At 41.0% G+C, this 14,856-nt stretch overlaps 1 protein-coding gene across 2 annotated transcripts in view; it reads left to right on the plus strand.

The window, feature by feature from the left end:
* The window catches only part of LOC130597670 (ubiquinol-cytochrome-c reductase complex assembly factor 1), a 38,720-nt gene continuing 23,864 nt past the window's right edge, over positions 1-14,856 (plus strand). Inside the window, exons 1-6 of one of the 2 annotated variants that reach the window (XM_057406403.1) lie at positions 1-87; positions 2,939-3,043; positions 4,778-4,882; positions 6,297-6,416; positions 9,570-9,642; positions 13,579-13,636. In XM_057406403.1, coding sequence (XP_057262386.1) covers positions 10-87; positions 2,939-3,043; positions 4,778-4,882; positions 6,297-6,416; positions 9,570-9,642; positions 13,579-13,636 — 539 coding nt within the window. In that variant the 5' untranslated portion in view covers positions 1-9. The remainder of the gene's footprint in view (positions 88-2,938; positions 3,044-4,777; positions 4,883-6,296; positions 6,417-9,569; positions 9,643-13,578; positions 13,637-14,856) is intronic. The other variant, XM_057406404.1, reaches the window with a different exon arrangement.

Here is a 14,856-nt window from a genome sequence, read left to right on the forward strand (position 1 = left end):
TCCCCGCGCATGCGCAGCCGGCCGGCGGAAGGGGTCGCGCCGGCGGAAGCGGCGGGAGGCTCCATGGCGGCGCTGGTGCGGGCCGTGGTGAGTGCTGCCGGCCGGGGTCGCCTCTTCCGCCGTGAGGATGAGCGGCGGGCGCGTCCCTGCGCGAGGTCCCAGCGCCACGGCTCCTGCAGCGCCCGGCGCTGCTCCGCGTGGTCCCGCCGCGCCCTGACCCAGCCGGCGCGTTAAGGACGAGGCTGTCCGGCGGAGTGAGGACACCCGCTGTGTGTGGGGGGGAGTGGGAGGGGAGGGGGGGGCGACGGCACCAGCGGCTCTTCCCGCCCTTCGACAGAGCTCTGTGGTGAAATAGGGGGACCAGCTTGTCCTTCAGAGTTTGAGTTTATATAAGAATCGTGAAGTGCGTTAGTACTCCTCATCGGGGCTTGAGAATTTGGCTTTTTTTTCCAGTCTGGTACTTCCCTTGTCGCCTGTGTGTCCTGTGGCTTGTGGATTGCCATTAAGAGATTCCCCTCTGACTTCAGAGGTGTTTGGTAACAAGGTTAATGTAAAGATTATGATTTCTGTGCTAAGTGCATTTGTGTGCATTTTGCCCTTTCTGTTAGCCTTTCAGGTCTTTGTAGCTGAGTGCCACTTTAAGTATATAGCCTAGAAAGAAGTTTCTGCCAGGGTCTGATATTCCATCACGACACAAATACAGGGCTGTCTTGGTGGGTACAGATCTGTCAGGAAGATGAAAGGCGTTTAGTCAGTCCCCACTTAGGAAATCAATTCACTAAGGTCTTGGAACTGATGTCTGGGGGTGTGGGTTTTACAGGCATGCTGTGTCCTGTCCTTTGAGCAGTCAACCTGAAGGCAGCTAAGGGCAAACCTGCCTGAGAGCAACCCAGATGCAGTGAGGTGGATTTCCTGCTTTCTTCTGTTCTGACTCTCTTCTCGCTCATGTCTTTGCACTGTTGTCTACCATTGTCTCCTCCAGCGTTTTTCTTGTCTACTATGCTCCAAATGCTGGAGCAGTAGAGCTGTGGCAGCACGGGTGGGTTCAGCTGTCTGCAGAGCTGTACCCCCAGCGTGCAGTTTGCAATGAGAACCTGCTTGCAGAAGGTGAAGGACTTGCCTCTTAGGCTTACCTGTCCCTGGGTAACTCCTCTTCCAGCTGCTTCTGGCATTCATCTGGCAAACTAAGTCCTCAGGAGCTTGCAGCATATGGTACAGTCATGATTATTGTCCAAACATTTCAGCTCCACTAGTTTTTACTGCCGTTATCATTAAAGTGTTATCATTAAAGCTGTTCTTTACCTAAGAAGAGATCTTGATGAATAGCTTGATTGGAACCTAGGGCTTTCTTAATGGTTGCCAGAAGGATTTAGACGACCATAGTGATATCGTTTCATCTGTATCTTGACAAGGCAGCTGGCTGCAGGAGGTGCTTGCACTCTGTGGGCTGTTCCTGAGTAATCTTGTTCAGGTTATGCTCAGTACCTTCTGCTGTTGTCTTTTCTTTATTACTTGTTTCTCACACCTCACCTTTTAAATGTGAATATGCTTATTTTATATTTTCATGTCTCTGTCCAGTTTTGTTGCAGTAGTGCTTTTCAACAGCTATAAACTCCACATATTAAAGCTCTAACACATAGTGCAACCTAGGCATGTTTTCCTTCATATTACAGAGAAAAAGCTTCAAAAAATTGTCAGATGCCTTGGAATCTTGTAACAATTATTTATTAAAAATGCTGTCTTTTCTTTCTCACTTAAGTGTTTGTTAAACTCGTTATATATGAGCCCTGGATTACCTCAAGAAGTACTTTGTGGTACACAGCTGAAATGTCTTTTTTGGATGAATTGTATCATTTTCATAATTTCATTTGCTGGGTAGTAGTGTTACGGAGAGAGAAACAGCAGCAACTTAGTATTGCTACAGTAGAAGTGGAAAGGTAGTAGCTAATCACATTTGCTACGGCAGGGCATCTGTCCCCTCGCGGTTATTAAAAGCCCAATTCAATTTGTTGAATGGATTAGAAGTGCCCCTCTACGAGGTGTTGAGGAGACAGTACTGAGGGACAGTAGTGACTCTGCAGGTACAGGAAGCAGAAAACAGGAACTCAAGTTGGCTTTATATCTGTTCCTCCTAATCTTTGGTCACATCTGCTAGTCTCATAGTTATCCTTTCACTGGGCACCAGTAAGAAGAGTTTGAGTATTTATACAAATTAATGAGATTTCACTGGAGTCTTCTCAAAGCTAAGCTTTATGTTGGATGCTTCAGTCTCTTTAATCATCTTTGTGGCAAATTGAAAATGAAGCTGTTTTTAGTAGAAAGAAGCATATCCATTCTGATAATGTATACATTATTTCCAGTGTTAATGTAGAATATGTATGATGGAGGCAAAATCATACTAACTTGAATACTGCACAAAATGAAAGGTGCAAAGACAGTGAAGTCAAAGAAAACCCTGCCTCTTTTCCATATGATCTGACATTTTCATTGCAGAAAATTATTATCTTCACTGACATTTATTGGGACAATATATGCTTTTGAAATACTGAAATTCTTAGCTGTGCCTGAGAAAAGTAAGACAAAGATGCATAAAAGCTAAGAGTTAGATTAGGGGGTTTTATAGACCACTCAGTCAATTGAAGAATTCTACTTAAGCATTTGAATTTATTCTGTATAATAAAACTTGTGGTGTAGTGTTATGATGTAGACAGCCCACCTTTTCTTTTGACTGCTCTGGCTTTGCCATCAAACTTGGGTTGTGTGCTTGTACTGCAGGCAAGATTCTTTTAAAACCAAAATTTATGCTGCTTTCAAGCACAAGTTGGGAGTTTCATCTGAGGATTGTGGTATAAATGAATAAAAGTTGTGGAAGCAGAAGGACAGTTCAATGTTTTCTGGGTGTTAGGGTCCTTTTCTTCATTGCCGATCTCTGTTGCAGAGCTGCCAGACGGGAGTAACTCAATGGACAGCAGCATGCAGCGGATTACTGCAGGCAGCCACAGTCCAAGGCCAGTGTAGACAGATGCTCTACAGTACTTTCCAGGTAGGATATCAGAGTATGTTAAAGTATGTAAAAAAAATGGGATAAGTTTAAATCAGTAAAAAACCTCATGATTTTGTTGTTTGTTGTTTTTTTTAAAATAAAGAGGCTTCCAAAAGTGATGTCTTCACTGTCTGTGTATTGCCAAAGTATCAAGGCAACTTAAAAGCTTTCTGGTGCTAAGAGTGTGAGCTCCCACTCTTCAATAAACAGTTGTCATCATTCCAGTCTTTTAATGGATCAAAATGGTCTGTTGTGGGTAGATTAAATGTGGAACTCCAAATGTAGGTCATTTTTCCAAAGCAGCTGTTACAAGCTAGTCATGATGGCATGTAATTTCCAGCACTTTATTTAATAGAACATCTCCACTATACAGCAGTGTTGGACTTTTTAGTGCTGATGGTGTATTTACCTGGCACAGCACAGCATTAAGTAGTGCTGTCAGTGGGAAGTACAGCTTTGCAGTTTTGCTTCCAGTTGCATAACAGGATGCATGGTGTTAGATTGTGTCTACCCATATAAAATTAACTAGAACATCTTGTAAGAGCAGTTAATAATGAGGGGAGAACTGTGTAGGAAATGGGAGTAGATGCAGGCTCTCTGAACAAATGATGGTGTACAGTTGGTGTTTCCTTCTTGCATACAATGAAATGAGAGATTAAGCCTTTTTTTATCTTCATGTGTATTACAACTTGTATCATAGAGCCATGACTTACAGAATTAGAAGCTTGCCTGTGAGCTTTGTGGCTTGGATGTCTTTTCTCAGATAAGACTTCCAATCCTGGGAAAATTGGCTGTGATTTTGTGACACACCATACTGTTAAAGCACCAGTTCCATATCAAGTAGCATAAGGTGTGGGGAATGGGGAGGGAAATGAGCAGCTGTGAAGTTCATTGATAAAGTTGGCCTCACTCTGAGCTACCAGTAGATTCAGTAGACTTCTGGGATGACTGCTCTGATGAAACCAGTATATTTACTTTGTCTGAATTTATTGATAACAAGTTTTGCTGTTAATCTGGCTGTGCTGGGAGGCTATGATAAGTGTTCTATTCAGTGTGCAGCTTCTTACCTAGAGATCCCATTCACTCCTACTTGATAGTTTTGTGCGGTAGCTCTAAGATACAAATTATATGAAGATCAGGTATGAGACCATCTAAGAAGATGCACAAGCCCATAGGACCTGATGGGATGCATCCACAGGTCCTGAGGAAACTGGCAGATGAAATGGCCAAGCCATTATCCATCATATTTGAGAAGTTGTGGCAGTCTGGTGAAGTTCATGCTGACTGGAAAGGGAGAAGTATAGCCCCCATTTTTAAAAGGGAACTACAGAACGGCCAGTCTTACCTCAATGCCTGGTAAAATCATGGAGCAGTTCCTCCTGGAAACTATGCTAAGGCACATGGAAAATAAGGGGGTGCCTTAAAGGGGCTGACAGGTGTTCTCTAGTCGATTCCATCAGTATGGAGTGTTCTCCAATCAATTCCATCAGTACATTTACAAACCTTACAAAATGTGTGTTGTGGAGCATTAATCATGGAGAACCATTTTGTTTGCAACAGTTATGATAAGAAATTTGTGGATTTTTTTAATATTTTCAGGATTAGACTAAGCTGTAATTCCCTTAGAAACAAACCAAAGGAACTGAGGGTAATTGGTGTAAAGTTGTGTCAATGGTCTCTTCCTCTTTTTTCTTTGTTTTTTTTTTTTTCTGTTTTCATTGATCATTTTGCTAGAGACACAGGCCTGGCCAGTTCCCACTATCTGAATCCTGTGGTGGATTGAATCAAGCCAATGGAGCCATTACACAGCAAAGCAGATCATTCTCCAGTACACATAAGGTTAGAAGAGTTTGAGGTTTTTGTTGTCTGTGCTATTGTCATTGTGCTAGGGGTTTCACAGATACTGCTACAAAACACTTTTCAAGTCATGTATGAGATGTTTCAACTTTTATATAAAATGTTTTAGTGTAGTGTGAGCAATGGATCCAGTCATTTGAGAAGTGCTTTCTGTTCCTCTCCAGAAAATGAAGTGCTAGCACAGTGAGATGCAGTTACAGTTGGGTTATCTGGGGTGAAGATTCCAATGAGTCTTCATTCATTCAAAGAAGCCTGAGGGCTTCTTTGCAATGAGAAAAAAACTAAGTTAAGGAGAGGAGTTATTGAGGTGGGGGCAGATGTGCCTTTCTTTAAAAAGGGAGACACAAAAGCTGCCCCATACGTGAAGTGACAAAATGTTTCCTGCTTCTTTTGCTTGGGAATAATGTGTGATGCACAGTTTTGCTGTCTGCTAAACATTGAAAATCATCATACGATCTACTACTACTAATTAATTATTATGTAATAATTTATTTACTGTTCATATGTACAGTTTTGTTAATTCGTGGTCTCTGCGTGTCTTACATTTATTGTCTTTTGTCTTGGAACAGAAGTTTTCTGGAGCATGAATCATCTCCATAAGATCAGTTTAGTACTTAATCCAAGGGAGTTGGTGTCTTTCAACTAGTAAATATCCTGATCCTGCTCTTGTTAACTCAGTGTGAGGGAAATGGCAAAATGGAATGCCGAGAAATGAGAGGACAGGAGGAAAAAAGAAAGTTAGGGATGGATGGGTAAAGCTTGCATAGAAATCACACTCCCAGTATGCTGCGTGCCTGATGGGGTATTTTGCTGTTGTAGAGTTAGAGGTAAATACTGAGAAATAGTTTTAAATAGTTATTTTGATATGGATAGACAAAATGAAGGAAAGCAAGGAGATGTATGGAAGGAAAGAACTCCTGCCTGCTTGTGCCCCCCTTCTTGTACCTGCACAACCATCATTTGCAGAGCAGATCCGGGAGAGTAATGGATGACAAGGTGGTCTAACAAGGTCTAACAAGCCAGGAATGACATGAAGGGAGTCTAGTCAGACTTGCAGAATAATGAAAAAAGAATCATGGCATTTCTTCGAAAAGGGAATCTAGAATGGGAGCCATATTTTGGAAAGCAGGTTTCTGTATTATTTGAGTCTGAGCTTCCAGTGGGATGCTTTTGTCAAAAGAGTTGTGCAGTGTTTGCATTCATAAACAGAAGAATATCACATAGGAGAAACAGTGTAATATTTTTCAGAGAAGACCTAAATATCTGTTTGTTTTGTTGAACAAAGAAAGGAAGCAAAGCCCCTAAAATTCTCTATTAAACTTGTAACTTTTCTGACTAAACTGATTTCTCGGGTTTAATTGCTAAGACTGAAATATGTGATATTTTGCTTTTACAGCATCTTTCTGCAAAAGATTCTGTGCAGACATCTGAAGAGAAAGTGGGCACTTTCACCAGGATAATAGAAGCATTGGGTTTCACGGGACCACTGAAGTATAGCAGATGGGTAAAGTATTCAGTTAATAATTCTTTTGGTTGTTTGATGCTTTCAGAGTTCTAAAAAGCAAACAAAAATGCCCCCACTTTTTTCTTAATGATAGGAGCAATACTTAATAGAGCAGTTCTTCTAATTGTTACCTGTGTAAATTCTTTTTTTGTGATGTGAGGAATAATAATCCATAGCTTGAACCTGCCTTGATGTATGCATTGCCATCATTAACTTAAGTAGGAATATTGTATTTGGTTTCTAGTATCTAACACCTTCTTGAATTTCTTCACATATTTATCACTTCATTTTGTACCAGAGAACACAATGACAGCCTTGCTGTTGAAGTTAAACACTCAGAGAGGCCATCATCTTCTCTGTAATAGTGACCAACTGGAGTTAACCTAGAAATAATTTAATTTCAGGAAAAGCATATTGCGATACTTGTCTCATGTGCTCCTCCAGCCCACAGCAGTTGTCTTTCAGGACTTTCTGCATGAAACTGGGCATTTTTCTTTAATATCTATCTATCTATCTATCTATCTATCTATCTATCTATCTATCTATCTATCTACTTGTCCAGATGCACTTCGAACTCTTGTAAGTTTATAGCACCCATAGCATTCAGTGTTAGGGAGTTCCACAGCTTGAGTCCCCACCAAGGGAAGAGGTACAGTAGCTATCAGTTGGTGCCTTTTAATTTTGTACTTGAAGATCATAGTGATTACTCTTCCCTTGGAGTGTATGTTCACATTTCCCTTCCACTGATGATTTTATAGACTTGTATATTCCATAGTGTCTTTAAACTAAGGAAACTTAGTCTAACTTGTTTCTGTTCCTGAGACTCTTTCATGTTTTGATTTTTGTTGCCCTTCTCAGATACTCTTTCAGTACCCGTATTTCTGTGACAGGAGGGTCTCCCAGACAAACAGTAGTGAGCTATGTTCTCATTGCTGTTCGAGTCACTGGTCAGTAGTAGCTGACTGGGGCACTTACACATAGGTCCTTCTCTTTCATGGTCTTTAAATAGTCCTTTCATAAGGCAGTTCTTAACATTGACTAAACTTACGAGTTCTGCAAGAGACACCTTGAGTTCCTTATGCAAAAGGGAAAGACAGGAGTTGAAATTCATTATTTCTTGGCTCTGAACTAAGGCACAGTATAAAGGAGTGAGAGAAGAAGACTGAAAGAAAGGCTGACCCTAACTGTGCAGGAATTAAAACCTGTAAGGTGCTTTCAGTATCTGCAAGACAGAGTGGACCTCTGAAATGCTGAGATGCTGATTGCATCTCACTCCTTACAAAGAAAATATAAAGATAACTGACATTTAAGGGGTTTAGGGATTTGCTTTTAATCAGGTGATGCTAAACCTCATGAGAGAGCAGTTTCTCTCCCGTGTGCTTGCATACATACTGTTGTAATAAAGTTTCTTGTTAGCTCGAAGTGTTGATTCAGAGTTCTCCTTAATTGCTACTCTTTACTGCCTGCTTTTGGCTGGGGAGCTTGGATTTGGAGGGAGTTATTTTGTGGTTAGGGCCCAAGAGACGTGAGTTCATTTTTGGCCCTGCCAGTGCTCTCTATAAGATCTTAGGGAAGTTTCTTAATATTTCTCTGCTTTTTTTTCCATTTTCTCCCTTCCCCCACACCTATTCTACACCCTAAAGCTTCCATGATTAAATTTCACCAGTTTCTCCAGTATTACCCCCTTTACTTAAGGGCTGCATTGCAGGGACTGTTCTTTACAATATGTTTTTAATGTCTAGTAATGCCTGGTCTGGGGCAGTGGCTTTCACTGGGGAGATCTCTACTCCCAGGCCAGACAGCATTTCCTTTATAAAGGAATCCTTCAGAACTCCAGCAAGCAGTGTGAATTATTTTTACTGCAAGAAGTTTAGATGTAGACTTGATTTGTGACAGAAACCTGAGATTATTGAATAAGAAAAATAATGAGTCCTCTGTTGCCACATCAGGAGACCAGTAGAAACTTCCTTATTTTTCTTTTGGTTGACGGGGACACAAGGAATTACCTTTGTAATTTGAACTGCCATTTGGTAGGCAAGAGTGCTCATCCCTGTAGTACAGTGAGCACTGAGGTGAGCCCTTGTGGACGTCATGCCCTGAGAAGAAAACAACCAACCCAGGAATGAGGGACAGCTATTAAGATCCTTGCTGTCAGTTATTGTGCTCTTTGAAGCTTCAGAATGTGTATCTTGGTTATAGATGATGCTCTGGAAGTGTTTGTGGTGCAGTGGTAGGCCAAGAACAAAATTAGAAGTGCCAGAGCACCTGGCTATACCTCATGTCGTTCATCACTTGGAATTCCTTGGTTACTTGCGAAGCTTAGTTGGTCAATTTTCATTTTCATAGGAAAAAAAAAAGATGTTTTTAGGACATGTCTGGTATGTTAACTTCTTTAAGATTTAAAACTTAAATTACACAAAACTCTGAGTGTTATACGTCAGTTAAGGTTGTTGGAGGAAACCAGGAATTATGATTTGGAGTCTCTGTAAGGAAAGACATTGGATTTATTTTTCTGTAATGATAGAAGACAGGCTGAGAAAGTTGGGGCTGTTCAGCCTGGAACAGAGAAGCTGCGTGGAGACCTCATAGCAGCTTCTAGTATCTAAAGGGGGTTACAAGGATGCTGGAGAGGGACTCTTCATCAAGGACTGTAGCGACAGGACAAAGGGGTGATGGGTTTAAACTGAAACAGGGGAGATTTAGGTTAGCTATAAGGAAGAAGTTCTTTACTGTGAGGGGGCTGAGGCACTGGAATAGGCTGCCCAGAGAAGTGATTAAGTGCTCCATCACTGGCAGTGTTCAAGGCCAGGCTGGACAGAGCCTTGGGTGGCATGGTCTAGTGTGAGGTGTTCCTGCCCATGGAAGGGGTTGGAACTAGATGATCTTAAGGTCCTTTCCGACCCAAACCATTTGCTGATTCTGTTACATTATACTAGATTTGAAGGGTATTAAAGAAGCCTGTCAAGAATTTGGTTTTGCTTTAAGGCAAGTTTGATTCTGTTTGTGTCATTTCTGGCTGATACCATAGTTTAATGTGCTCCTGAAAACCTCAAGTGACTGTGATTCTCAGGAGAAAGCTTTTCAGCAAATGCTAGTTTATGTATTTAACAAACCCAGTAGTGTTCATGATGAATACTTGAAGTATTGTTTTTTCTTTCTCTTTAGAAGATTAAGGTGGCAGCTTTGCGCATGTACACATGCTGTGTGGAGAAAACTGACTATGAGGAATTTTTTAACAGTAAGTAGTGGGCTTGCTGGAATTTAGAGAACTTCTGATTAAAATTCATTATAGACATTTCTATCAATCAATACGACAGCAAAAAAGACTTGTCAGCCCGTAACAGTGCATGGTCAACTAGAAGCTAAGGGTACTACAGCATCACCTTGAGCTCTGAACTGTCAAAGGTTCAAGGGCAGACTCTGGGATTGTTACATTTTTGCCTGCTGCAATGGAGAACAAGAGCAAGGGTGGGATAGGTAAAACCCAGAATATCCTAGACCTTGAAGGGTCTTGCCTCTTTTCTTACCGGGGTGGGATAAACTACGAATCCAAGTATCTCTTTCTTTTTTACTGGGGTCATATGAACTCTGTGTCCTACCCTGTCCCATGACCAGTTGCGAGAAGGTCCAGTATAACTCAGATGCAGGTGTGAAATCATTCCTATCCTGATGCACAACTTTATTTATGATAGTTAGATCACAGTGTCTTACCTGTCTCTATTATGGATGGGGCAGGTTTGCCTGGAACTTAAGAGACTTTCTATGTTTTACTGATCATGACAGCATTAAACCAAGACACATTTCTTGACTGTATAGAGAGTATGACTGGAAGAAACACAAGTCCCTCCTTTAAGTATATAGGCATGGATTTGATGGATGGACTACTCGGTGAGTGCTTGCTGCTGCAAGATTTTCCAATGGTTTTCAGAAGGTTTTCCAAAACTGTGATGTGGTTTCAGTGGTTGCAGGAGTGAGGGAGCTCTGTGAGCAGCAGGAGTCATCATTAGTGATCAAAAAAGGAGAATCTCATTTCCCAGCTGTGTGCCCTCCCAGGCTTTCTCAGATAAGTTCTCTTCTATTTGTCATATTTGCCTCTCAAATAGAGGCTTTGCTATTTTTAACTGGTGTTTCACTATCTCTGCTTAAGAGATAGTGCAAAGAGGTATAAATGTTGCCCTAGATTAAAATATAAAGGAATTTCAAAAAATATCTGTGAAAACATCCTGGCACAGATTTTCAGGCTCAAGACTGGTGAAATAACTTCAGTTGTATTCTTAATATTGCCATACTGTTTTAAAGAGAAAATTCCCAGAGCTTCCCCTCACTTTCCATGTATCACAAACAGCAGGCAGCCTTTCCTTCAAGTTTCACCATTTTCTCCAGAACTACTTGTATTTTTGCTCTGTAGTACAAATTGTAGCCAGTCCATCTCTGAATTTACACTGAGGAGAGCATAGGTTTGCATTGGCTTGAGGCTGTTGTTAGGCAAGGAACAACATCACTTGTTTTGCTGAGATTGACAGTGTGTTGGTGTTCTAAGAACACACACAGTGTCTGTGGTTGTGATTCCAAAGAAATCATTGCTTTCAGAGGAAAACAGATATAAGAAGTTTCTGTTAGTTCTGTGTAGTTAGAGCTGCAGTTGTCTAGGAGGTGAGCTCTAAAATTCAACAGGCATGTGATCCATGTACAAAAAATAATTCCCCTAAAAACACAGATTATGTGATGAATTGATTTTGTCAATATAGAAGCTTTAGATTGTGGTTCCATGAGCAGCTGAGTCAAAGTAGTGGCCAAAGAGAAAATGTTCACTTCTCCATCTTCCTCTACCTATTTTCTGGACTGGACAATTATGTCCTCCGGTGAACTGAAAGAAAATGGCCCAGTTTTGTACTAAGTTATTCTTTCAGTGTGTTAGTGAATGTAAGCGACACATGGAAGGGTCTGGTGGACAACAGCTGTGGCATAAAGTGGTGAGGGGAGCATGGCCTTTCATATGGCTCCTAGCAGGGCTACCAAGCAGCTTGAGAGGGCTGGAGTTTACCTCCAGGGCTCTGAATTCCTCTGTCTCCTTTAGCCCATCAGGTGCCTTACAGGCACTTTGCTCTCTGCTGTGCACAGGGGAACACTGACATAGTGCACCTGAGCTGTTTTTTTACAGGAAGTGGAGATATTAACCCATTGCGTCCTTCTTAAAATTGTGGTAGTGACAAAGATGATCTGTCATGAAAGAAAGTCCACGTACAAGTTTTGTATCCCTTACCTGATGAATTTTAAGGTCAGAATATGGCTGGAGGAAGAGGTATGTCCTCACAATCCTGAGCATTCATGTCTCTTACTGTATGCAGACATGTGAACAGGATGTGTTCTGTGCACAGATTTATTCCCCAGCTGATAATAGTTATAGTCATTTCATAGGTAGCTTTATCATCAGATATTTTTTTCTGTATCTAACTGTATTTTGGAAGAAATAGCTTTCTGTTTCATTGTAGGATGGCTCTTTTTCCCCAGTTAGTTTCCCAGAATAAGGTGTTCCAACCCCCCAGATTTTATAATTACATTCCTTCTAAAAAGCTTCGTGCTTTAAAAGAGCCATCCCACCTTTAAATTTACACTGTAGACAGTCTAAATATAGAGGCTAAAAAATGAATTATAAAAATAGAAGTTGGAAGAAAAAATTCTTCCCTCCTGGATACTGAATAGGGCTTTAAAAACTTTCAGTAGTAGAGGTGTGAACTTTGCTTTCCACTGAAAAGTGATTTCTGTGGTGGGAGACTGATACATGGCAACTTCTACTTCAGAAACCTCTATTGAACTAAGTGCTTTACTCTGAATCTTGCCTCTGGAACCTTCATTTAATGAAATGGTTTGAATAATGAAAGCATTGTGTACTCTTGCCCTAGTTAGAGACGTCTTGGCATGCCTTTAGGCCAAAGTAGTCATTTCTAGGCACATGAATATTTCTAATAGGGATGGGAGAGCCAAATGGGGAGAAGGGTGAGGGAAACCTGTGTTTCCAAACATAGACTGTCTTAGAGGTGGCATAGGTGATGTATGAACACTGATGCTGAAGCTTGGCACCTCCTGGGCACTGATGGAGTAATCTCTCTGGGGAGGGATGAATAGTGATGGTTTGCTTGGTGGTTCTGGTGGTTGCCTGACGGTATAAAAAGAAAGAGGCTGTGAAAAGTTTTGCTTCATGATCCAGGTGAATCTCTTTGGTAAGACTTGAGAGACAAGAAGTATAGGAGTCGGGAAGGGAATATATTCAATGCAGAAAAGATAAGGTTGACTTCCTAGGGGCACATCTGACTGGAGAGTCTATTTCTGAATACTCTGACCTTCATACAGCTAAGTCCAGAAGACAAGAGCAGGTGCTGGGTAGGCCAAGGTGATTAAGATCCTTTGCATTAGGTACTCCTCTTAAAAACTTACTCAGGAAACAAATGTAGAGGTGATTTCCTAGGAGGTAGGTTTGAGATTGGCAGGAACAGAAGGACTTGATGGGCATGAGGAAGACGAATATGGTTTCTGTGCCACATAACCTAAATCTTTAGCCTCACATACTAATGGCAGATGTAGATCCATAGTGTGAATGTGCATGTGGACTAACCATCCCTGGAACACCCAGTGGCTCTCAGAGTAGAACTAAATCTGGAAACAGAAATTGTTGCTATGGTTGGTTGGTGGTTTAAATCCTCATGTAGAACAGCTAGAGGCAAGGTATGCTCAGGGTGCTGTAGGTTGTACAGCCATGTAGTAAATCAGAATGGAAGATTAGGAGCAAAGACCCAGCCAGTACATGTTAGAGTATAAGAATGGAGCAGAGCATCCATTGATAATTCGCTATTATTCTCTACTGCTTTGGGACTTCTTGAGCTAGAAGCCATGTTTGTTTAATTCTCCAGTCCCAAATATTGTCTAAGTGAGATCAAAACACACAAAATCTTTGGCATCTACAGCATCCTGTGGCTGTGTTTTCTGGAGCTTAAGCACAAGTCTGACAGTAAATGATGTTTGCTTCTGATATGTACGTACTGTATAGTGTCAAAAATGAAATATTAAAATTTATTTAGGTTTTGGGGTAGTGAATTTCTCTTGGGTGCAAAACGCGATGAAATTCATATTAATATTTGGCTTTGGTTTTGTGTTTTTTTTCCCCCCTCTCCTCAAGGGTGCCAAATGCCTGACACTTTGAATTCATGGTTTCTAGTAGCCCAGCTTCATGTCTGGTAAGTGAAAAATAATCTAGTAGTATAACTGCTGTCAGGAAAAAGAGTGATATGTACCTTAACGGGAGGAAAAGTGGGCTCCATGGTTCCTGATAATAGTGGTCATATTCAAATTACTCATTCCTGAATTTTAGCAGATCTCTACTAAAGAACAAAGTGAGCCATACAGAAGCTAACATCTCAAAAGTCCTCAGGAGTGGAATGATTTCTGCCATAAGTTTTCTGAAAGCCTTCTCAGCCCATGTGGAAAAACCTTAGTCGGGTGTTTTAGGAAAAGTTTAAACTTAAATTTATGTAAAATTTGTGGTGATTGAAATTGCTGCTCATCAGAAGCATTTAACAAATTATAGCACTGGCATTTATTCCTGCACCTCTGAAACGTACATGCAGGTTGGTGAATGCCAACTTGCCTACCTATAAAAGTATTTAACACCTTAAACATGAAGTTTTTTCCTTTTTTTTATTTGTGAAAATAGTAGCCAAAAAAATCAGGTTTTCAGCTAGCATTACATCCTTGTAAAGGTCAGAGGGATGCACAAGGGAGTAGAGTAATTTTTGTGAAGTGCCAGATCTTTCAGGAGACTGAAGTCCATAGACTTGGGTTCAGCTATCCAAAGGCTGAAAGGAAGTTTGTACTGAAATAGCTGCGCTTAAGCAGAGGCTCCTTATTTCCTTGTCTCCTTTTTTCCCCTTTCCCTCCTTTTTATTTCCTTTCTCCTCTGTATGTTGAAAGATGGGACAGCTCATTTCACTAAAGAATGAATAAATTAGCAGAACTGTTGACATTATAATCAGTTAGCGATGTGGAATGAAGCAAGGAAGACCCTCAAAATTGGCAGATTGTGTACTTCTTCCTGTTCCATGTGGGAAAAAGGCTTTAAAAAGTTAATAAATAAGGTAATTGTTCATATTGATATTTGGAAAATGACTAAAATAAATACTCAAACCCAAACTTTTAAGTATCTGGGGGGAAAACAGGGAGGGATAACATGAATATGCAAAGAACACCCTGGGTTTTTATTCACATAGTCATGATTTTGCATAGACAGGAAAATATACCCTGTGATACACAGCATCAAGAAGTATAATACGGCAGCACACCTAAACTGCATGGCACTGAGCCACCTCGCAGCAGTTGACAGAGTGGTGTCAGCTACCACTTCTGGTGTTAAATCAGTCTGCTGGCACTGTGGGAATACCAACAGGAGCAATTGTAGCAG

Source organism: Pezoporus wallicus, unplaced genomic scaffold (assembly GCF_028554395.1).
Source record: "Pezoporus wallicus isolate ANWC-B61680 ecotype Strahan unplaced genomic scaffold, APGP_CSIRO_Pwel_v1 contig_6783, whole genome shotgun sequence".
Taxonomy (NCBI): Eukaryota; Metazoa; Chordata; class Aves; order Psittaciformes; family Psittacidae; genus Pezoporus; species Pezoporus wallicus.